Source organism: Carettochelys insculpta, chromosome 23, assembly GCF_033958435.1.
Source record: "Carettochelys insculpta isolate YL-2023 chromosome 23, ASM3395843v1, whole genome shotgun sequence".
NCBI lineage: Eukaryota > Metazoa > Chordata > Testudines > Carettochelyidae > Carettochelys > Carettochelys insculpta.
Genome location: NC_134159.1, coordinates 16,163,989 through 16,189,308, shown reverse-complemented (window position 1 = coordinate 16,189,308; position 25,320 = coordinate 16,163,989). Strand labels below are relative to the sequence as shown.

The window sequence follows — 25,320 nt, the reverse complement described above, 5'->3', positions numbered from 1 at the left end:
GGGCAGTTTTGTGATGGTCAAAGCAAAGAAGCCAGCTCGTGTGGGGAAGCGACAGCCATAGCTATCAACGCCATTGACACCTTTCCATCTCCAGTGGGACGGGCTTAGCTGTACCCGACCAATTAACTGCAAGGCAGCAGGAGACAGCGGCAGGGAAAAAAAAAGGCTTTGCTTTGTCTATTAAAATCACCCAGCTCCTGCTGCTAATGCAGAAACGTTCTAAATCAGGTCGACAGAGCTGGGAGCTCAGAGACACATCCACGGCGTACACCTCCTGCCATCCAGCACAGCTACTTAACAGACTGTTGACCCATCAAGCCCTACCCGGCATGAGGTGGAAAACCCTGGCATGTTGCTCTGTGCTGTCAGCTCTTCTTGTCTGCTGAGGAGCGAGTCCATGTAGCTGCTTCGTTTCTCGTTAACAAAGCCCGTTGGAATGTTGACGCAGTGATACGAGTTGGTGCCTTTCAGTCTCTTTCCCAGGCAATCAGTAGCCACATAACAAAAGCTGCCTAGGCCATCTCAACTGGCCAGTGAACAAATGGGCTACGCAAACAGACATACAGTGGTCCCTACAAGCTAGGAGGGAAGGAGCTCAATGAAGCAGGGTGGACAAAAATTCACAGTGGCAGCTTTGGCTTTAGCTGTTCTGTGGACAGGGCTCATTACCTCGCACTTTTCACCACGAAAAGGACAGCCATCCCAACTGACCAGCACCTTGCACTCTTGCAGGAAAAAAATGACCCCAATTGCATAACATTGACACTAAAAGACTCATGCAATACCGTAAGAATCTCATCGGAAAGGGGGAGAAACATGAACATTTCAATTTCTTAAAATAAAAAAAATCCCAGCTTCTATCAGCATGATCTCAGGCTGACACCAGACCTGGTTTGGAGAGCATGTTTCTACTACAGAAGGAGCAGCCCTGAGAGTTCAATCCTCTGTAGAGTCCTCTGACTTTCCTTAATGGTTCACCAGTTTTTAAATACTGGAAAGCAAAGGGGCACTCAATTCCTGGGACAGTAAATTAAGCACCATCCAAGTGTACATACTACCACACACACTTGCTGAAAAATGTAGGAGGGTGTAATAGGGACATGAACATCAGGAAGGTGCACAGACTTCTCTCCCCACCTCCCATTCATGGGACCAAAGAAGCTTAAGATGGCAAGAGAACTAAAAAGAGCAGGATTTACTTGCTTAGAAAAGATCACAGGAAACAGAGGCTCTTCTCCCATCCAATTGTTGAACAAAATGCCAGTAGGTTTATGTCCCTTTATAGCAGCATCACGTTTGTCCCAAACTTGAGCTTCTCACAGATCCCAGTCAGCTGATCCAGAGCTAGAACCCACACCAATGAGTTCTAGATAAGCAGATGAATTTGAAGACTGAAAGAACTGGGCTTGTTTAGTTTAGAAAAGAGAAGACAGAGGGGACAAGATAGCGGTTTTCAAGGACCTCAAAGAAGTTACAAGGAGGAGGGAGAAAATTGTTCTCCTTGGCCTCTGAGGACAGAATAAGGAGCAATGGGTTTAAACTGCAACAAGGGAGGTTTAGGTTGGACATTATGAAAAATTTCCAAACTGTCAGAGTGGTTCAACACTGGAATAAATTGCCTAGGGAGGTTGTGGATCTCCATCACTGGAGATATTTGAGAGCAGGTTAGACAGACATCTATCAGGGATGGTCTAGACGGTGCTTGGTCCTGCCATGAGGGCAAGGGACTGGACTCAGTGTCCTCTCGAGCTCCCTTCCAGTTCTAGTGTTCTATGATTCTATGAACAGTAGCGAATACTGGCAACACCTCCTTTTGCTGTTTGGGAAGGTCTACAACTCCTATGCGGCTGCTCCACGACTCAGTTATTTTCCACTTGTATTTTAGTCATAACACTCGTGCAAGACCTGAACGTTACCTGTGCCCAACACTACTGCCTAAGTGCAAAGGGTCTTTGCATCCAAGTGCCGGGGAATTCAGGTTGGCAACAGGGTGTAGATGCAGTGCCATACAAACACCACCACTGTTAATTAGGAAAGACAGACGATCTAAATAGAAGTAATGAACTACCTGGTGGCATAACAGGCTAAGGCAAACAGGGCTCCGGTTGTGATAACCGCCTTTTTTGCCTGCAATTAAACATAATGCTTGTGAAAGGTGGGATCTCATCAATGCTCAACAGCTTCTATTTATACAAATGCTCATTCAGCAAAGGTGGAGACAGTCCAAGCCCTAGCCCCTCCTTTCCATCAAAGTGTCAACTCCAAACCTGACAGCTAAACTCAAGAGGCAAGTTCAGTCTCTGTGACCAAGCCAATCCACTTGATGACTGGATGCAATTAACACACGAGCACAAGAACAGTCAATGAAACACAAAGGTGGGAAATTAAACACCAGAAAAAGGAATGACTTCTCCGTAACACGACTGACTTGTGGAACTCACTGCCAAGAGCACAGCAGGATTCAGAAAGGTTTGGAAGTTTATATAGGTAAGAATACCTTGAATTAGAACATTAAAAAAAGTTTGGAAGCCCTCCTGCATCAGTTCCTAAGCCAACAGCTGTCAAGGCTGGGAGAAAGTTCTCTGGAGCTTAAAGAGCAAAAAGTGAAATCTGCTGTTCAAGTTAGAGACCTTTCCAACTGTCAGAACTGCTGTGTGATCGTTGTGCACCGTTTGCTGTGAAGACCAAGACTATCATCAGAGTTCAAAAAAGAGCTAGATAAATTCATGGCTGTTACGTCCATCACCGGCTATTAGCCAGGACAGGCAAGGAGGGTCCCTTGCCTCTGTTCGTCAGAAGCTGAGAAGAGCAACAGGGAATGGATCACTAGGTACTGTTCTGCTCAACCCCTCTTGGAATCCCCCACTGCCATTGTCAGAAGGAAGGCTAGGGGGCCTAGATGGACCTTTGGTCTGACCCAGTATGGCCGTTTTAATGTTCATGAGAGTAAATTCCAGACAAATGACACAGCAGCACATTGACAGGGCACACAGAACAATTTCTATTTACTCTGCTCCTTCCCCCATGAGTTCATAAGCAACAGGACAGCCCCTGTTTGAGTCAAACACGATTAACACAGGTGGATATGAGATAGCAGGGCTGGCACTGGTATTTCACAAGTCATGTCTGCCAAGTGGCGCACACAGCCTGTTTCATGCTGTCAACCAATCCGGAGGGAACAGTTTCTCTGTCTAGGCTCAACATTAGAGTCCATGTCACTGAACAGTCTAACCCAGATCAGACAGCAAAATGCTACAAGGTGGATGCTCCTTCTTCCTCCCTTAGTGCTCAAGACCCCCACACTTCAAGGAACAGCAATGCTCCAGCAGTTGCTTGCAGGCCAGACAGGTAGCATTATAACATTGTAGGTTATTCTTGAAATTCACAACAGCTGGGCTGTCAGAAGCTTGGCAGCATCTTACCTTGGCAAAGAGTGTCTTCCCAGTACCCGGGGGGCCGTACATAAGGATATTCCTGTACAAACTTTTGTTCTTCTTTGTATTTCTTGTTGCTATGGCGATGTCTCTCACACGCTCCTCCAGTTTGGGCTGCAAGAGGAGAAAAGAGGAGTTTGAGAGATGAGACATCCAAAGCTGCCTGTGGTATAGGCAGATGGCTATCAGTGGGGTCTTCAAAGAGCAGGCTTGGAGTCTAAGGTCAGATGAGGTTTTAGCTTGAACTCCTGGAGCTTATTGGCTTGGACTTGAGTAATTTCTCCTGCTTTAGGATTTATTCTCTTTCAAGTTATTACTTCAAACTCAAGCCACAGCCAATAAATAAATCTTTAGCTAATAAATATACTATCCTGGACTGACAGCAAAAATGAACATTTTAGAATCCAGCCTACCACAGAAGCACTAGAAGCTTATTTTCCATGAACTACCTATAAGAAAAGATGAGAAGGGGAAGGTACATAAGCCAAATTAGAAGCAAAACTATTGGTCATAATAAATTTGATATGTAAGTGGAGGTGAATGCCTTTTTCCTTTTTTTTTTTTTCTTTTTAAAATAACCATCCCTAGAAAAGGTCCTTTTAATTTCATTCCTTAATATCAAGTGAATTTAAAAACAAAACCAGTAAGTGAATTGGCATTCATTCAGAAGGGGTTAAAGTCAAAAAGACACAGGTCCCTTTGTGTTTCTACCCAAACTGTTGATGTCAGAGCAGTTCAGAGTCTAGAGAGGACCTGCAGAACTTGGACTGGCTATATTGCCACATCAATGTGCTGACTAAGAAGAAAATCATGCTGAAAGAAACTTTGACGTGACACCTCCAACAGCTCTGAACAGAGGGATCACAGGTTAGCAGGGTGTTTCATGTACCGCATGCTGAACATGGAACTCTTTTACATCTGGGCTGCCCAAAGAGGGCTACGTTTCCTGTGTTACTGAACTTTAACAATTTAAAATGAAAGCAAGGAGTGAAACTTTGATATTTAAGCATCAAGAAAGCCCCCTAACAGGCAGCGCCGTTTGAGGTAGCAAAAGCAGATACTTACGCTGAGAACCACACCTTCAAGGGCATCCTGAGGCTTGCTGGTAAGACGCTTGCCAACCTGAGAAAGAGTTTCAAGAAGTGTTAAAAATTCAGTCACCTACATGTAGAACCTGGACACCACGCAAGAGGCACAAGCTTAGCTGTTAAGTGATAGAAGTAATAGGTAGGGAGAGGTCAGGATGTCCAAGTAGTCCTAACACCTGTCATCCCCCAGAACATGGACTGGAAGCTGTCAGCTTAGATAGCATTCCCAAGCCTATTTGGAAATAATACCGTGCAACTATGAGCAGTCCTACTAGGTGTGGGATTAGAGCAGAACTAGCATGTGCAGCATCCTAGCCAACAACAAACCAAAGGGAAGAAGATATTTACCTTGACGGGATGCTTGAGTGCTTCCAGCACAGTAATGCGGGAGGTCTCTCTCACCAGAGAGGGCTTCCCCAGACGAGCTTCTATATACCGCCCTGCAACCCCTGTGGCGTTCTTAGCAGTGTAAATCCCCACTGCTAGCAGGGTCAGACCTGCCACCTGGAGGAGAAGAGGACATTCCAATCAGCTTCTTTTGCAAGAGAATGCTAGAAGGTGGAATCTGCAGCCACTTACTACTGGCAGGATAGTTGAGGCTCTCTGAAGGCCTTTTCTATCTACATGCTGGTCGAAGGTTGTTAAACCACAGATCTATGCAACTCATACTGCAAGTTAAATAGTGCTATCATTGTCGAAAATATCTGTTTTGCTTCCTACTTTGTTAATTACATTTTTGAAAAATGAAACCGAAAATTAAATGTAATCTTAAACTGCATTAGTTCCTAAATCTATTTGTGTGTATTCTCTGAGTGGCACTAAGGAGATCTGATTTATATTTACATCCTAGTGTACAGCAAGTAAATCATACCTTTAGTAACTACCAGTGATTGCTCTGTACAGTAAACTCTTTCATACCCAGCAGACCTGGGAATGGGAGATCGACGGATATTCAAATATTCTGGATAATAGAGAGGTATACCTAGCAATGCATACCACTAAAGAAAAACAAGATTGGTATTAATAAGCAAAAATGTATGCAGAGTACTTTACCAAACAGTAATAGTGTACACTGTAAACTTCTATTGTATTTCCTGTATTTATTTGTATGTACTTTCACTATACTGTACTTATAGAAAATGTAACTAAAATTTACTTATGGTTAAAATGCTGGTTATCCGATAGTTCCGGACGATAGAATGCCAGTTACGACAGTTTACTGTATTAAGAAGGGACTTTTCAGTGGCAATGTACCTTTCTGGTCCCTCCTTGGAGCTAATGGACAAAGTATCCTTGACTACCAGAAGATCATTAATCTATGTCAAATCTGTCCCCAAATGTAGGTTTAATTGAAAAACAAGCACCTGAAAAAATCCCAAAGAGCAACAGAACTGTTCCCATAAAGTGCGCTCGGATGTTCTCTTAGATCACCTGTACGGATCTGCGCATACAGCAGTGTTAAAAACACTGTAAACAGAAAAGAAACAGACCTGTGTCACTTAATTGTCCAAAGTGAGTGCGTGTGCCCTTCATTTGTTCCTTGCAAAACCTAACAGGCTTCTGAAAATGATATAGCACCCAGTTTTCAATAATGTAGACTGTTACTTGCAAAACAGGAGTGTTTGAAACACACCCAAGCCCGCTCCTTTAAATATATAGAAGGTTTTATTTCCGTGTATGCCTAACTTGGAGCAAAGCGGTGAAATCTGAGTAAATCCACGAATGATGGAGGCTCAAGCTGGCAGTAACTTGCCTCAACTGAGGGGGCAGCCAAGCCCAGCTGCAAAGCTCTGCACAGAGTAGCTCACAGGAAAAGGGACTGACAGTGGAAAGTGTAGACAAAAGAAAATAAAACTAGGTTAAAAGATTAAGTAAATATTTGCTAGCGGCAGCTTTGTCAGCTGGAAAACAATGCAACGCAGCATCAACCTGTGCAATTCTTTGCCAGAAGATATTGTGAAAGTCAAGACTTAGAGGGCTAGATAAATTTACGGAGAATAGGTTCATCAATGGCATTTAACCAGGTGGGTTGGAATGGTGTCCCTAGCCTCTTTACAGGGCTGGGAATGGATGATTGGGGGTGGTTCACTTGAGGGTTACCTGTTCTGTTCACTCCCTCTGGGGCACTTAGCATCAGCCACTGCAAGCAGACAGGACACTGGGTTAGATGGACCTTTGGTCTGACCCAGTATGGCAGTTCTTAAGTTCTTTAAAAATAAATTCTTGATTTGTGTTAGTGCTAAACTCTGAGGAAAGGAAGATGCTTTACTACTTCAGCACTTTAGCTAAAATACTGTTGCCTGCACGGTGAGGTGGCCTATGAAAGCCAGGTCACATTGGCACACCACTTTGCTGTTGGCTTTTGATTGGCACTGCTTTGCTGGCAGCTGCAGAGCTGGATGGACTAAGACGACAGACAGTTCTCAGATGCTCAGACTTAGCTTTCCAAAAAGGCACATCAGAGCTACAGCTCCCAATGTTCAAGTTCAGCAAAACCCAACGTAAGGAAATGGGGGAAAAGGCCAACTGCCCCCAGTCTTCTCTGCTCCATAGCAACCCCCATCCGCGCATGGGCCGGCAAGTGCCACGCTCCCTGTGTGACCAGGATTAGCCCCAGCTGCTGCCAGGAGAAAACCTGCCAGGAGAAGTAGCAGCTTGAAACTCACACCACAAGCAGGTAAGCGCAAAACTGCCAAACGTGTCACTTTGTCACAGCCACCCTTCTCAATCATTGCATGCTGAACCAAGTCGAGGCTATGGGGGCAGGGCTGCCTTGTGCGCCTCTCTCGTGGCCCCTAGGAAGTAATTTTGGGATGGTCACCAAAATACCTTTCCCTTCCTTTCAAGGGGGAGAGGGGAAATTTCCTTTATCCTTAGATGCAGAGGTACTCTGCTTCTGTATTCAAGCTGACAGTCTCAACATCTGATTAACAGCCTGTTCTGAATTTGCTACACGAATTTTGAGCCCTGGTCTTTGAAATAACCAGCAAACTACTGTGCCCAAGGCATGCAGCCCATAGTGATAGAACAATGAAGGCGCTAGGCTACATTTTACATTTAATCCCAGTCCCCTTTGGCAACCGCACAGGGATGCATGAGGGGGCAAACAGGACAGAGAAGTGAGGCCTGCTTTACCCTCCCCATCTCTGTCAACCAATTTCTCTTCCAACCGAAGTGGACTTTATTTGTTCTAAATGAAACCAGATTGAATTGAATTGAACTGGCCACATCAGCAATGATAGCAGGAAGAAAGCAACACTCAATAAGGTGAACTACCAAGAGGCTGTTTAAACACCAGCACCTGCTTGAACAAGTTGCCTGTAAATAAACTTCAACAGTCTTTTCTGTGTCCCGCTGAACTCTTAAAGCCAAGAACTACTATATAAATCGAACAAAGAAAAACTCCCACTAGTCACTGTGCAAAATGCTTTGAACAGGAAAAATCACAAAATTCCAAACACTATAGGAGCCAATTTGGGGAGCAGCAGAGTGTCGGGGGGGGAGGGGGGCTGCATTCCACATTTCTTTAAATTATTCACTTACAGAACCATCTGGGAGAAGCGTCAAAGCCCTGTGGTGCTCCTGGAGCATTAATGCAGGCACAAACAATGATCTTCCAGCCAACAGAATCCTCAGCTGTTTTAACCAACTCTGGTTCCAAGAGTCTGTATGAGCTTCCTTATAACGGCCCGACTGCAGGCACAGTTTGAAAACGTGGTCCCTTCCACATGCCTCGACATGGGCCACTTTTGAAAATCTTGACCCCACATATGCAAATCACTTCACCCTCCACTGAAATGCAGCTACAATGAAGTGGTTCCTGGCAGGTGTCTGAATCTGTGCATAGTAACATGGAGCAAGATTGTAGGAGGTGAATAATGTATCCAGCCAAAACTGCATGGGACTTGCAGAAAATAGCTGCCACCAAATCATCACAAAAGTAATTATTCTGCCCTCAAATAGTTTCCGGACTGACCCTTTCCAAACCAAACCTGCTCAGATAATTTTCTTTAGGGCAAGCTTGGGTTCCCAGCCCTCCAGAGTACAGCTGCATTGCTATACCATGGGGGGAGTTATTTTTAGCTCTCCTCTGTACAAGTATTTAACCTTGTGCTCACTGGGCAGCCTGCCCTCCCCAAAACTACTTGTTGGGATAAAGATGCTCAGACAAACGTCTGAATTCTGCTTGCTACGGAGGGCTAAGGGCAGATGTTTTCATATGAATACACACAAGACATTTATCACCTGCCAGAATGAGGGCAGAGACAGCACACAAAATGTGGCAGGAGAGATCACCAGTGCAGGGGCAAAGGGTACAAGGAAAAAAAGCAAGGGGCTAGAAAGTTACACATTAACTGCACACGCATCATAGGACTGTTTTGTTTAGATCTCCCTTGCCAACAGTACCAGACTGCTCATTTCTATGGCAGGCAACCTGCAGCCCATCAGGGTTGTGTGTGTGGCCCATGAGACATTTTGTTTACTGTTGCCCATGCACAGGGTTGCCAGATTCCTCTGGCGGCCAGTTGCAGTTTTCCTCTTACTGGTATTACTGAAGTGACACACCTAAAGCAAAGGCATGTGAAGTGAGGTGTGTGCTGGCTGTGCACAACACGGGCCAGGAGAGCATCCAATCAAAGTGCTGCTCTGGTTTAATTGGCACGCCCCACAAACACTAGGTGTGCAAGTGCAGGTAGCAAAACAACCCTCTCCCAGGAGGGTGTCTCGGTTACAACATTCTCACGGCCCACTGAGACGAAGGATGGCCACTCATGTGGCCCACTCACTCGTGTAGGTTGTCCATCCCTGCCACAGTACACCTAAATCTTGTGAGTGCGAAACTCCCTCATGCCCGCTAGAACTTTTACACTTACTGTCTGCAAAGGCCGTGGAAGGAAAGAGCTTTGAAGGTTTATAGAACCATCTTGGTACCTAATTAGATTATTAACAGCATCCGAACAGACCAGTAAAAACACTGTCCTGACATGGACAGCGGGTTGTGTCCACCCACCACCCCTCTGGAGAGAAGTTGTTTGAAAGACTGAGGTAGATAAAAAGTGACCAGAGATTTTTTTAAGCCCAAAACAAGCACTGACTACATGGGTTCGTTCACTCAGAGCCCTTAAGATTTGCACCAGCCGTGCCTCACTCTACTCTTATCCCACCCTGCATAGAACAGCTCCTAACACTAAACTGCAAGACACACGCCCTCAGTGGAATCACTGATCAGTAGCGCAGACCTACATCCACATCGCCATGCGGTGAGCTGCGATTCTGCTTGCCACTAGCAATGTTTGGTCTAATGAGCCTCAGTAAGCACCCTCCATTAACAACATAGGACAGCAGTATCATACCATGCGCTCTGGAAGGTATCAGCACAGCACTCTGTGTTAGAAGAGAACACCAACATTTTTAGGAAAGGCTAAAACAGGGCTCAGCCAACTTATGGAGGCAGAGTGCCAAAATGTGACCTTTTGACCTCTATGTATGGTCCCAGTGCCAGTGACACTTTTTAAAGTCACTAACAGTCCTACTTACAACACCTTCATTAATAAATAAATGAGGGTGCAGTGCTTTACAGTGCAGATGGCAGTTAGTAGCATTAGGTGGTCTTTTGTTAATCCACAGGCTGCCTGGCTTTGAGTAAGCTCCCGGCTGCATGTGGCGGAAGGGCAAGGTTGAGCTCTCACCTTGTGTGCCAATGAAAATCGGCTCATATGCCACTCTCGGCACCTGTGCCAGGGGTTGCTGATGCCTGGGCTAAAACATACATGAAGGGGGCTGAAAACCAGATATAGGGCCACTTTGATTATCCAAATGCAAAAGCACATGTGCAGAGGAGGAACAGAATTACCCGAGACCGTGATTTCAAATAATCACCATTACCATCATGATTAATGGACACTGGGAACTCTTGGTATTACAAGGTTGTTCATTATCACTCCAAAGCTGCTCCCATTCAAAAGAACAGGAAGCTCTGAACATTATTCCTAGCTGACTTTAAGCACCTGTTCACTTTTTCTTATCAAAGACTATAAATGAATAATATATGGAGCCCACCTATATTCCATTTACCTTTGGTATCTAAGATTTCTGGGAAAATGCAGGCAAGATGAAAACACTAGACCACTAGGGCTGTTATACAGCAGCACTCACTCTCATGGCTGATGGGCATCTGCCCATTATAGTCTTATTAGGGCATTATTCAGGGGTAAAGGGGCATGGGGACAAGTAGTCTGAGGACAGCATTGCACTATGTGGGAGGGAGATCTAAATCCCACAACCTCAGCTATGTGAACAGCTGAACATACTTACAATCAAAACATACTTAAATCTATGTATTGTAGCCGCTCTGCTGTGGTGCATCAATAGGAGCCAGTCTCCTGTTTACTCCCCTGGTGCTTTTTGTTGAGGTGGACTACAAGAGGTGATAAGGGAGCCATCGGGGGGTCAATTTATCATGTGTATACTTGACTCGATAAATTAACTCCCACAGAATCGATCACTGAACCACAGTAGTGAAGAAGAGCCCAGAGTGTTTCAGCAGAAGCATTACATCCAGAAAAACTCTCATTCAGGCTCCAGCATGGTGCCTCTGAGCTCTGTTTAACCAGAACTCAAAGGCTGCACTCATTCCCTCTGCAACAGTTAGTTTAAATCAAAGAACACTTCCCTTCGTTCTAGATGGAGACACGTACCCATGTATGCAAACATGAAGTGTGCTCTCCCTACATTGAAAGCTCAGGGACTCCGCAGATCGAACTCATAGCACTCAGAGAAGATACCATTTCAAAGTCAATGGAAGAAAGTTTACAGTGGTGGTTCATCAGGAAGTCCCCTCTAACAGTCCTGCTACAACTGAAATAGCAATTTTCAGGAGTGTTCTAAGTGTTGGATTAATTTCAGCCTCACCAGCTCAGTTTACTGACAGCCCGATTCGAATTAGCTGCCTATTTTTGCTGGGACACTCATCACATTGATTTCACCAGTCCAGGTTGAACCTCTAGTCCAGCACACTCTGGTCCAGCAACATCCGTGGTCCAGCATGTTTTTAGTTAACCGGATTGTTCACTTATCATGGGTGTAGCTAAGTTTCATACAGTCTGTAAACAAACTTTATGGGACACCAGTCCTGGCTCTCAGTGTTCTGTGCTGTTATTTAGCTCCAACTTACCTCCAAATGTCTTCCGAGAGCCCAATAAGCAGTGGAAGTGTTGGTAATGTGCTAGACAATATTGGCTCTCTGTGGTCTGGCAAATTTTCTAGTTTGGCACCAGTTACATCCCAAGGGTGCCAGATCAGAGAGATTCCACCTCCAGTTTGGTTGAAATAAGAAAGGCTGAGGTGAGGTTGAAGATGGTTGAGATTTAACAGAATAGGTCTGTAAATTTGACCTACACAGTCATCCCCCTTACTAGAACAGGGACATCACAGCACGTACAGAAGGTGGCGTTGGTATAAGGAATAACTCTCTTTAGTCATGAACATGGCAAAAAGTTAATCTTCTGCTTCTGTGGGTTATTCCCATATCTAATATTAACCCTCTGATTAAAAACAAACAGGGTTGATTGAAGCAAGTATAAAAACAGGAGGAGGGAATTTTTGCATAGTAACTGTTCGAATAAAACCATTCCCACATTCCCTAAAAGAACAAGAAATCGGCAAATGTGATTGGTTGAAGCTGTGTGTGAAATTAGAGAATGTGTCACCATAAGGCATCAGGGACACAGGCATTTCAGGGCTCATGTTACCAGAAGATGGATGGGTTACAACTAGGCATGAGTAGGTGGGGCTGAAGATAAAGCTGGCCTTGGAAATCATCATGGGCAACCCACTTCTGTGGCAGTTCCCCATGCTGTGAGCTGCATTTTAAGAAGGAAATGGGGGAGTGGAAGATGAGCAGGTGACAGATATGATAGCAGCAAAGGTTCAGCCTCCAGCTGCAAACAGGGGTTGTCGGAGACTACAGCTGGAGGTGAGGAAATGAACAGACCAGATCAAGCACAGTGGAAAAAAACCAGCCACTCCAAACTCAAGACTAGCTTTAAAACTGAAACAACCTTGGAAATTCTAATCATCTTAAAAGCTACAGTTCTTAGAAAGCACAGGGCACAAAATATCTCCATCAACAAGCAAGTGAAGCAGAAAGACCTGAGACATCCCCCCCGCCCACTCTGGCTACAGCTGGCGTCCAATTCAACAGTCCTGAGGTTAACTTGTACTAAACTAAGCAACCCTGCCGGCAGCTCCTTTGCACTGGCTGCCTGTCGAAGTCAGGCAAGCTGCCTTCCAGACAACACGGAAGGCAGTCTGGTAAATTGCTAAGAACAATGCTTCAAAGAGGGATGGAAGTCTTCAAACAAGTCTTCACTGCGTATGGGCACTGCACCTGGTTTCCAGAGACGTACAGTGCCTCACGACATTCACAACCTTTGATTTGGGCCACGCTGGTTGCCATTCCCTTGAGTTAACATCTGCCAGGACATAGGCAAGATCTTCTCCACTGACTATCATTCATTGTTAATTACAGCAATGGCAATTCTGCCACACTGCTGCTCTTTGGGCTGCCAATGCTGAGCTTCGAACTGGTGTCATTCCAAGGCATCTCAAGGGTGCCAATTTAAGAGTTAACTTTAAGGATTAATTAAGAATTCTGAAACTGGTTACTACCTCTTGACATTCCTATCCCCTTCCAGGCCTCGAAACCCTTTGCAAAGATGGACACTGCCAACTTTCCTCACCCGTTTTTCCCCTCAGTTTAGCTTCCCATGGGACCTTACCTACCAGCTGTCTGAGTTTACCAAAATCTGCCTTCCTGAAATCCATTATCTCTGTTGTACTGTTTTCCCTTCTACCCTTCCTTAGAATTGTGAACTCTATGGTTTCATGATCACTTTCACGCAAGCATCCTTCCACTTTCAAATTCTCAATAATTTCCTCCCTATTTGTTAAAATTAAATCTAGAACAGCTTCCCCCCTGGTAGTTTTTTCAACCTTTTGGAATAACAAGTTGTCTGCAATGCAATGCAATCCAAGAGTTTATTGGACAGTCTGTCCCCTGCTGTATTAGTTTCCCAACATATACCTGGATAGTTGAAGTTCCCCATCACCACCAAATTCTGGGCCCTGGATGATTTTGTTAGCTGTTTAAAGAAAGCCTCATCCACCTCTTCCACCTGGCTAGGGGGCCTGTAGTAGACGCCTAGTAGGACCTCATCCTTGTTTTTTACTCCTCTGAGTCTAACCCAGAGACTTTCAAAGAAGGCATGAAGGTAGACGTAGCGGTCAGTGGATTTACGGTACAGGGTGATATTGATGTGGCATCTCAAAATAGTTTTGGGTTACGGAACAACTTCTGTATGAGATGAGATTACAAGGACTGGGACTGTTTAGCTTAGAAGAGAGACTGCAGGAAGAAGGGAAAGCTATGGCCAAGGCCTATAAAATTACGAATGGTGTATGGAAAGTGAAAGGGGAAACGTTATTTATTCTTTCATATAACATATGAACCAGAGATCAGCCAACAAAATTATTGAAATTCTTAAAACAAACATAAGGAAGTACTTCACACAATGCACAATCAACCATGGAGCTTCTTGCTAGGGGATGTCGAAGGTCAGCAGTATAATTGAGTTCAAAGAAGAACTGGATAAGTTCACGGAGGGTAAGTACATCAACAGCTATTCGCCATGCTGGTCAGGGACACACAACTCTTGGTGTTCCTGCACCTCTGATCGCTAGAAGCTAGGACTGGAAGACACCACTTGAATTGCCCTGTCCTATTCATTCCCTCTGAACCATCTGCCACTATTGGAAGACTGGGTACTGGGCTAGATAGACCATGGGTCTGATCCAGTATGGCCATTCTGGTGCTCTTAAAAGGTTACTGCTGTGAGTTTGCAAGAAGGATCTTTAGAAAAGGTCAGTTCTGCCAAACACACCGGAAGGCCTTAACAAGCACCATGCCCCAAAACCCAACAGCACAATTAGTTTACAGAGTAATTAGCTTAATGTTTAACTTACAGCCAGATGCTGGTGATTCAAACCAAAGCAGCTCCAGAGAGAGGAAAAAAGCAAGATGCAGCAATTGCTTTTAGAGCCAAACAGACCACTGCTCTCACAGTGAATGACAAGGTCAACAGCTCAAGGGCAAACAGAATATGAACATCATTTAATTTTATTCACTGTGTGTGTGATAAGAAGCCTGGAGAGCTCAAAATAACCTCAGATTCATCAAATAGCAGGAAGATTTCAGTAACTATTCAGTTTGTCTCAATTTATAGATCTGTTGGAAGAAATCCACAAGGAAAGATGAAAAACCCATTAGGTTTTCTCCAACAACCCCACTGTAAGCAGACTCCACCCATAACCGCCATCTAGCCCATAACATGTGACCTCAAGTACAGGATCTTCTGCTTTCACACGTGGCAGTTAATATTAGCCTATCACAGGGCTGGATTAAGTCACTATTATAGGCTGCAAAGATTACAAAGACGTGCCAGGGAGATAAGAGATCTGAATTTCATTATTATATGCCTGCAATATAAGGACTTTAGGATGGTCAGAAAAAAAAAAAGTAAAAGAAAAGAAAACCAAAAAATCTCAAACCATTAGTCCAGACTTCCACATTCCCACTCTCTAAACCCAACCCCTCCAACTCTATTCAGGTTCTTACAATGTCTATCGTCATAGCATCCAAAGCTTCACAAGGCGACAACCTAAAAACAAGTCTCAGTCATTTGGATCTGCAGAGAAAGAGAATTCTGAAGACAGCCCTCTGAAAATTCTCTGCAGCATTCAACTGAGTTGAACCATTAGGACTGCATATAAGGTGGTAACATGCCTACAGAACAAAAGGCTGGGTTACGGAAATCCTGAGAGAGAAGACAGAGAATTAGCCTCTCTCTCAAACCCACTCTAGCCATGTCTACACGTGCACGCTACTTTGAAGTAGCGGCACTAACTTCGAAATAGCGCCCGTCATGGCTACACGTGTTGGGCGCTATTTCGATGTTAACATCGACGTTAAGCGGCGAGACGTCGAAGCCGCTAACCCCATGAGGGGATGGGAATAGCGCCCTACTTCGACGTCGAAGTAGGGACCGTGTAGTCGTTGCGCGTCCTGCAACATCGAAATTGCGGGGTCCTCCATGGCGGCCATCAGCTGAGGGGTTGAGAGATGCTCTCTCGCCAGCCCCAGCAGGGCTCTATGGTCACCGTGTGCAGCAGCCCTTAGCCCAGGGCTTCTGGCTGCTGCTGCTGCAGCTGGGGATCCATGCTGCATGCACAGGGTCTGCAACCAGTTGTCGGCTCTGTGGATCTTGTGCTGTTTAGTGCAACTGTGTCTGGGAGGGGCCCTTTAAGGGAGCGGCTTGCTGTTGAGTCCGCCCTGTGACCCTGTCTGCAGATGTGCCTGGCACCCTTATTTTGATGTGTGCTACTGTGGTGTGTAGACGTTCCCTCGCAGCGCCTACTTCGATGTGGTGCTGCGCAATGTCGATGTTGAACATCGACGTTGCCAGCCCTGGAGGACGTGTAGACGTTATTCATCGAAATAAGCTATTTCGACGTAGTGTTCACGTGTAGACGTAGCCTCTGACTCCCCATATCCTGCTACCACAGACTTCCAAGTGGCAACAAATACAGATGTGAATTACTGAGAGGAAGTAAGCTTTAAACTAAACTCCAAATTCACAACACAAGAACCTGCTGTTTTATACAAAAGCTACAGTAAAGTAGAGCGATCGGGGCCAGGAATTTACAGAGCTGAAAGCACCAGATAGCAAGTTTCAAAACGACCTAACAACTCCAGGCTCCCAAGGTGCAGCCTATTTTCTACAAATGGATTCACTCAAAGCATGTCGCTTTCACTAGCATGGCTGCGTAATGTGTCCTTTCAACCAGCCCACACAGGATCCTCTGGGTTTAAAACTGGAGGGTGGAACAGACAACGGAAATGGCTTTCAGGCACGGTGTCCATTTTAACAAGCTGGGCTACTAAAAATATCTTTCCAAAAATACAAGTGGGAAGGTGTTGCTCAGTGTGTAACATCCTAAGTGGAAAGCTTCACGGCCACACGATCAGGCTGCCCTGCCTTCATGCTGTGTAAATGGCACTGGGAAGCTTTAAAGACAATTTATTTCAGCAGACATAATGGGACTTCAGGCACTTGTCAGGCTTGCTGCTCTGTGGAGGGAAAGGAAATACAACCGCACAGGAGTTTTGGTCAAGATGTATTCAAGAGGTGAAACATTTTAAGTAGGAATTTCTTCAACAGGTGACTGCACCAATTTCGTTTCAAGATTCACTGCAGCATGAGCAGAATCCTTAGCCTCAATAAACATATACAGGGGCCACAGAGCGGACTTGGGGGGTGAGAAGACTTGGAACAGAAGAGTCCAGGAGCTCAAGTCCCTCCAGGCTTCTCCACCTGTTTCCACATAAAAAGAAAGTGTCCCCCTATAGGTATCAGCCTCCTCTGCCCCCGCCACAGCTTTGTACTACAGCTGTACTAGAAAGGCTGCTGCTGCCACCAGCACTTCCGGGGAGAAAAAAATAAAATGTTCAAGCATTGTTCTGCAGCTGCACATGACAAAATGCAGGACTTCCTGACCCAGCCTTGACACTGCACTTACAAAGGTGACAGCAAGATCAACAGACGCCAGTGAGACAGGAAGCTTGTTAGGGATGTTGATGGTTGACCAGTAAGCCTCATCCACTTGTGGTTAACAGGTAGGGCGTGAAGTAGTGTGTGCGCGTGCACACACACACACACACACACACACACACACACACACACACACACACGGATTGCTCCACAGGTGGGGGGGCCCTCCAGCACAGTTGGAGCAGCCCCCATCTATGATGGCCAGAGGGGGGCATTCCACCCCAGTCAGGCTGGAACAGCCCCCCTGCTGCAGAAAGGGGCTACACTCCAGCCACTACTGTAAGGGAAAGAAAATTTTCAGCAATGGTTAAAGCCTTGACTCGCTTCTAACCTCCGCAGCCCCGTGGAGTCCTCTACAGTGACCTCTCTGAACAATTTAAGAGTGGCACCAATGACAGCCCAACACCACCTTCTTCCGCTGAACAAATGATGGTGACACAAGATCATGACAGCAAGGCAGAGGAATAAGGCATGCATGGCAAGCACAACAGCCGAGCTCTAAGGGAGCAGGAAAAATGTCTTGCTGTGGCCTTAAAACAGCAAATTAAAATCAGCTTTCGTGCTGCCTTTCCTGGTATTCCCAGAGATGTTGAATCTTCCTGGAAGCTAGAAGAGAAGCAGTCTCTCCATCCAACACCCTAGCAACCCCTGAGCTAGCAAGGAGCTAGGCCTGGAAGCGTGTTACTCACGTCTTTTCTGTTCATTATGGAAATAGGCCAGTGACTTGACTCACTCACGGGGTACTTGGAGAATTAACTAAGCCAGCTAACTGGGTTGGGGGAAGAATGAAGTATCTTTGCAAGTCAGTGCTACAGAGGCAGAGTTCAGGGTTCATTGAGCTAGTTCTACCAGTTACAGAGCAGGGATCACAGCAAATACCATATCACTGACTAAAATTGAGACAACCCCTCAGTGTGCATGTCACAGCCTTCTTGCAGAAGACAAGAACAGCTGTAGACAGTGGTCTGAAACCCAGGCAGCTGCTGACATACCAAATAAAAATCTAACTGACAATCCAATGGTCAAGTGCCAGGCTTATCCTCTCCCCAGCACTTATGAACAGCTCCAAAGTCTATCTGCACCCGACGTGGAATATGCGCATTCTTCCACCATTGATGGAAAGTGAGGATGCCTGAGCTGTAACTGTGATGTAACGCCAACAGCTGAGTACATCACGGATGAATGCCCAATCCTTGGCTCAACCTAGAGGTGTCATGGCCATTCACATGGCTACCCCTTCTTCTTCAGGCTGGACAAGGGACCTTCAGATCCAAAAGCAGTCACACCATTGCTTTCACCTTTCTGTTTGTACCACACAAAATAAAGGGTATGTCTACATTGCAAATGAAGGTGTGATTGTCACATGGGCAGGCACATCCATGCTAATTTTCATCTAGCTTGCACTGATAACAATAGCTGTGTAGAAGTGGCAGCTTGGGCTAGCAACCCAAGCACGTACCCGAGATCCCAGCTATCCCTCCTATGACCACCAATTCCTTGCAGAAAAGGCACGCCTTTTTTTTGCTCAAACCCTCCAAATAGGGTATGAAATGAAGGATAAAGCAAAGAAGAGTTGAGGTCAGGTGGTTAATATAAAATTGTCCCTGTGCCTAACGCATAACACCAGCCTGCTTTATAAGCCTGCATCACATTTTGAAGACATACACTATCGTTGAGGACACACAGAGTTAGGTAAAGCTATAACAGAAAACTTTCAGCCAAACCTAATATGGCCTCAGTAGTTGGACCTCTGACGGAGCACCTAAGAGTTGGCATCTTCCAGATGTTAACTAGTACAAAGCAGTGTGCATTAGATAAGAGGTTGGGTGAGGCAAAAGCTGAAGATGTCCAGTGTGAGCTTTTCAGAAAGCCACAGTGCATTAGAACATGCAAGCCAGGTTTAAAGCAGTGTTTGGGTAAGTTAGAGACAAAAAACCTAAGAGTAATGGGGTTTTATTATTGTGCTTTAATATTAATTGTTTCCACAATTTTTGAAGATTTCAGTGAAAACTATTCTCCTGGATTTAAGCATGACCCAGCGATACAATGACGACTCAATCATAAAATGCAAGCTGAATAAAATGCAAGGGTGAATAGAAAGAATGGCTGAAGATTATCAAACCAGAAATAATTTAAGAAGCTGAATTTGAAGTAATCGTCACCATAGCAAAGGCCACCTCACAAGACTGTTAGCCTGAAAGGGTCCTTTTAATGCAAATGCCAACAAACTTGGCAAAGGAACTCTGCTAAATGTTTCAGTACTGATTCAAACCACATTGAAGTAAATATGAGTGTGAACTTCAAGGGGAAACTGCAAGCTCATTTCATGAACTTGCTATATATTGCAGACGTGCCGCCATAACTTTGCACAACAGAAAAAGCAAGGTACGTTGACATTAACTTGGGATTTCTTTTAGGTGCAAACTGCCACAGCGTGACAGGCATAAGGGTAATATTCATCAGAAAATGGCTCCACCAAGCTATTCATTTGAGTAGATGCACTCAGGATGTGTTCTATGTATCCTTGGGAACTGTAATATGCAGATTTCTTACACAATAAGCTCCAAATTCAGCTTTGATGCATGCAACACCAATGGCCCAATCCTACCTTCCGGTGCACTACATACATCTACACTGCTCTTAAGTTCAGCCATCAGGTAAATTGCAAATGACTTTCCAAGGTGAGCAGCATGTGTATCATACCAGAAAGCAGCAATGAATCCAATTTGCTTTGTAAAATCCCTTTGAGGAAACATACAGCTTCTTAAACATCTCTGCAGTTTTTCAGCCAGCAGTCTAACAAGAGGGTCTGTACTGCCATGCACATTAATACACAAAAAAAAAACCAGAGATCTTTGGCGCATCACGCACTCCCTCATGTTTTCAGCTTGACTCTTGACTGCCAGATCAACAAAAGCATCCAGTGTTCTTTTTATTTATAAAATTAGAGAGTCAACATCTCAAACTGTTAGGGCAAAAATTTGAAGAAAAAAGAGTTAGCCCCCAACTGAAAAGAGTTTTTTTTCCTCACAACAGTCAAGTAATAAAACCACTGCAACTGGACTGCACGATACAGAAACCGCGACACTTCAGTATTGTTCTCCCAACAGCACCGCTGTCTAAAATATTATTTCTGAGTCAACATCACTGCATTCAGATGGTTCTCTACCCTGGTGCATAATGCCATCTAGTGTTACAAATACAGAACTAAATCTATGTACAGTAGGAAGTAAAGCAACGTGCAACAGCTACTGTGCTGCCAGCAGACTAGGCTGGGAAAATAAAATTCAAATGTCTCTCTAGTTTCATTTTCCTCCCTCTAAATTAATTTTTTCTGATTTTCCTTTTGCAAGTCAAAGCAGATTTCATCTTACAGTTTCAAGAACTTTCATCTGCCCCAGATGACAGCAGCACATTCCGATCCAAGCAAGTTGCTGTAGCAATGAAATGGTGATTACCCAAATCCATTGGGAAAGCCATCAAACTTGCTATACAGTTCACTGTCTACGCTCTATCCTTAAGCTCTTGCTAAGAGTCCAGATCACTACATACCAAGTGCACACGTAAGGAGAAAGAATGCAGAGCAATGGATAGAGCCCTGGGCAGATACAAAATCTATATCTGCAAAAATCGGCTGCAGGTATCTGCCCTGACATCTGCAGATGTGACTACTCACAGATATAAAGTGGATATCTGCAAATTTGCAGGATTATAGATATAAAATTTATATCCACATCTGAAAAAAAATGAGCCACAGGCTTCCACATCCACAGATATAAGACGGATAGTCATGAATTTGCAGAACTCTACAGATGGAAGAAGCCCTAGTCTCACTAGCGTCTAAAGGAGGAGTTCATGCTGATTTCCTTTGGTCCTCACACGGTGCATGCACTGCACGACAATTCATTTGTGTCTTGTTTGGAAAGAAAACAGCTTGGTTTAATAGAAAAGTTTGTTTTTCAGAACAATAAAAAACATTGTGATAGAAAAGCCAAACACCGCTCTCCATTCTAAAAGTTGAAACTTCCCTTAGTATTCTCCAATGAATGTTAGATACCCTACGTGGTCTGTGGGTCCCAATCCAAGGGCTCACATGGGTTTGTGGATTAGGTCACAGTTTGGTTTCACACCTCATATGGTTTTATTAAAAACAGGCAGAGGTGAGAAGCAGGCATGAAAAACCTAGAGGGCAATGCAAAAAAAAAATCAATCAATCTGTATTTTTTTGTAAGAGGAGGTTGGTAGCAAAAGTCATGGAGCCAAGATAAAGAGGAAAGAGAAAGATTAACCATTAGCAGGCCTGCAACTGCATAATTCATCTCTGTACAGTACAATGTGCACAAAAACAAACCCTACCTACCAGACTGCTTATTTACCTAGAAAGTGTCACATGACTGTCACCTGCAGCTCAAAGGGTAAGACTCACAGTGACTCTAGTGATCAATGCTTGGGTACATATGCTGCTTACCCCTCCAAAATGCTGTATGAACCTCCATTAAGCAGAAGAAAATGAAGGAAAAGATGTTTAGGCTGAATGAGAATCATTCAAAACACAGAACTGGTTAAAAAAAGAGGAGCAGTGTCCCAAGGGAAGGAGGAAGCTTTATTATTCAAGTCATTAGCATCTAGAAGGGAAAGTCTTTTCCTTTGTCACCTTAGTTTTTCAGGCCAAACCCTAGGTTCTTAAAACACTATTAAGTAAACAGCAAAGTTCTGCCAAACAAAGTAAAAGCAACAAAATAAGCAACAATGGCTGTAATCCAATCACAAGAGAAGCAAGTGAGGGTTGAGTTTTTACTTCAAGTTAGAAATGTCAGTATTGTCTACTACTCCGAACGTAAGAACAGCCATACTGGCTCAGACCAAACGTCCATTTAGCCCAGTGTCCCGTCTGCCAACAGAGGCCAATGCCTGATGCCCCAGAGGAAGCAAACAGAACAGATAATCAAAGTGATCCCTCTCCTGGCATTCATTTCCAGCCTCTGATACACAGACTAGGGACGCCATCCCTACCCGTCCTGGCTAATAGCCATTGATGGACCTAACCTGCACGAATGTATCTACATCTTTTTTGAACCCCCTTAAAGTCCTGGTCTTCACAACATCCTCTGGCGAGGAGTTCCACAGCCCTACCATGCACTACGGGAAGAAAAACCACCTTTTGTTTGTTTTAAACCCATTAATTACCATTTGGTGACCCTAGTTCTTATGTTATAGGAACAGGTAAATAATGTTTCCTTATTCACTTTTTCCATACCTGTCATGATTTTATAGATCTCTATCATATTCCCCCACTTGGTTTCCTCTTTTCTAGGCTGAAAGGTCCCAGTCCTTTTAATCTTTCTTTACATGGCACCCCTTCCAAACCCTAGTCATTTTTGTTGCCTTTTTCTGAATCTTTGCCAATGCCAAGATATCTCTTTTGAGATGAGGCAACCACCTCTGTAAGCAGCATTCAAGATGTGGGCATACCATGGATTTATACAGTGGCAATAAGATACCGTCTTATTCTCTAATTCCGTTTTTAATGATTCCTAACATTGTTTGCTTTTTTGCAAAGGTGAAAAAGTACCCAAAATTTACCAGCGTAATGCTTTCACTTCTGAGTTCTTGAGTACAACAAAGATGCGGCCTGTAAATACTTTTACGCAAGATGTTTTCCAGAGGGACACCAGTGACTTGTACTGAAGTACACCCTCCCCCCCAGCAACTGCACTTTTACTCAAGTAAATTTTTCCATGTCTGCTTTTTTGACTGCTGCTGTACATTGAACAGATGTTTGCAGAGAACTATCCATCATTTTGTATGTATAGTTGAAAAAAGCGGCACCCAACAATCTAGTTCATTTCAGAAAGTGAGCTCATATCATCGGAAACTCTCTGAGCTTCTTGGTTTAGAGATATTTTCATTTTCAAAATAAATTTACTGTCTCTGTTGTTGCTAGATGAAAGACCCACACAAATCATGAGGGGAACAATACAGGGGAAACAGTGAACCTGACATTACATGAAGGCTGTATCTATACTACAAAATAACTTTGAAGTTTAGCATCTACACATACCCTACTTCAAAGTTAACTAGGAAAAGTTGTTATTTGTTTACTTTTGTAATAACTGGACTCTTACATGTTTTTTAATTTGACGGTCTCTTGATCTTGAAAAGTCAGTTCTTACTTTCTATTCTAGAATTTTTAACACTATAGACAAGGAAAAAAAAAACCCGACAAATTCAGGTTTGCAAATAACCACTTATCTGCCGAAAGGTATGTCCACAGCTTACCGTGGCTGTAACTTTATCCCAGTCAGTTACAAAGGCACGAAATCCTTCTCCAAACAATGCACCTGCTGTCCTGCAGAAAGAGAACAGCAGTGTAAACAGAGACATTGGAGTGTATGGCAGGAAAAGGGGAAGGATTTTAAGGGCAGAATTGTAAGCATTTTACAAGATTATTCCAGTTTTTCCCAATGCCTTTATTCTGAAACAATCAAAACTAAAAGGAACCTGAACGTGCAGAGCAAATATGTTTGTAAGAACATAAGAACAGCCATGCTGGGTCAGACCAAGGGTCCACCCAGCCCAGTAGCCTGTCTGCCAACAGTGGGCAATGCCAGGTGCCCCAGAGGGGGTGGACTGAAGACAACGATCAAACAATTTGTTTCCTGCCATTCATTTCCAGCCTCTGACAATCAGAAACCAGGGACATCATTCTTACCCTTTGCTAATAGCCTTTTATGGACCTAACCTCCATGAATTTATCTCGCTTTCTTAAATTCTGTTACAGTCCTAGCCTTCACAGTCTCCTCTGGCAAGGAGTTCCACAGGTTGACTATGCGCTGAGTGAAGAACTTTCTTTTATTAGTTTTAAACCTGCTACCCATTAATTTCATTTGTCTCCTCTAGTGCTTTTGTTATGGGCACAAGTAAATAGATTCTCCTTATTCACCCTCTCCACACAGGTCATAGTTTTATGACATATCCCTTCATGTCTATCACGTCCCCTCTCAGTCTCCTCTTTTCTAAAATGAAAAGTTCCAATCTTTTTAGCCTCTCTTCATATGGGACCTGTTCCAAGTCCCTAATCATTTTAGTTGCCCTTTTCTGACCCTTTTCCAGTGCCAGGATATCTTTTTTTAGATGACGAGACCGCATCTGTACACAGTATTCAAGATGTGGGCGTACCATAGATTTATATATAGATATATAAGATACTCCTTGCCTTATTTTCTATCCCTTTCTTAATAACATCTAACATCCTATTTGCCTTTTTCACTGCCTCTGCACACTGTGCGGATGTTTTCAAGGAATGATCCATGATAATGTCAAGATCGCTTTCCTGATCAGTTATAGCTAAATTAGCCCCCATCGTATTGTAAGTACAGTTGGGGTTATTTTTTCCCCAATGTGCATTACCTTACACCTATCCACATTAAAATTCATTTGCCATTTTGTTGCCCAATCACTCAGTTTGATGAGATCTTTCTGAAGTTCTTCACAGTCTGCCTTTGTCTTGACTATCTTGAACAGTTTAGCGTCATCTGCAAACTTTGCCACCTCACTGCTCACCCCCTTCTCCAGATCATTTATGAATAAATTGAACAGGATTGGTCCCAGGACTGACCCTTGGGGGACGCCACTAGTTACCCCTCTCCATTCAGAAAATGTACCATTTATGCCCACCCTTTGTTTCCTGTCTTTTAACCAGTTCTCAGTCCATGAAAGGACCTTCCCTCTCATCCCATGACAACTTAATTTACATAAGAGCCTTTGATGAGATACCTTGTCAAAGGCTTTCTGGAAACCTAAGTATACTATATCCCCTGGCTCCCCCCTGTCTGCATGTTTGTTAACCCCTTCAAAGGACTCTAACAGATTAGTAAGACATGATTTCCCTCTGCAGAAACCATGTTGACTTTTGCCCATCAAATTATGTTCTTCTATGTGCCCGGCAATTTTATTCTTTACTATTGTTTCAACTAATTTGCCCGGAACTGACGTTAGACTTACCAGTCTGTAATTGCTAGGGTCACCTCTAGAGCCCTTTTTAAATATTGTAATTGTTTGGTGTATCCACGATTAAATCTACAAAAGTTTTTGAACCAAAACTATTACGCTCATTTTTTTTTACTCACT

At 44.1% G+C, this 25,320-nt stretch overlaps 1 protein-coding gene across 1 annotated transcript in view; it reads right to left on the bottom strand.

Moving 5' to 3' along the window:
* ATAD3A (ATPase family AAA domain containing 3A) overlaps positions 1 to 25,320 on the bottom strand; it is a 76,556-nt gene that overhangs the window by 42,186 nt on the left and 9,050 nt on the right. Inside the window, exons 7-10 of the mRNA XM_075018175.1 lie at positions 23,470 to 23,539; positions 4,871 to 5,026; positions 4,500 to 4,556; positions 3,423 to 3,548 (exon numbers count right to left, since the gene is read on the bottom strand). Coding sequence (XP_074874276.1) covers positions 3,423 to 3,548; positions 4,500 to 4,556; positions 4,871 to 5,026; positions 23,470 to 23,539 — 409 coding nt within the window. The remainder of the gene's footprint in view (positions 1 to 3,422; positions 3,549 to 4,499; positions 4,557 to 4,870; positions 5,027 to 23,469; positions 23,540 to 25,320) is intronic.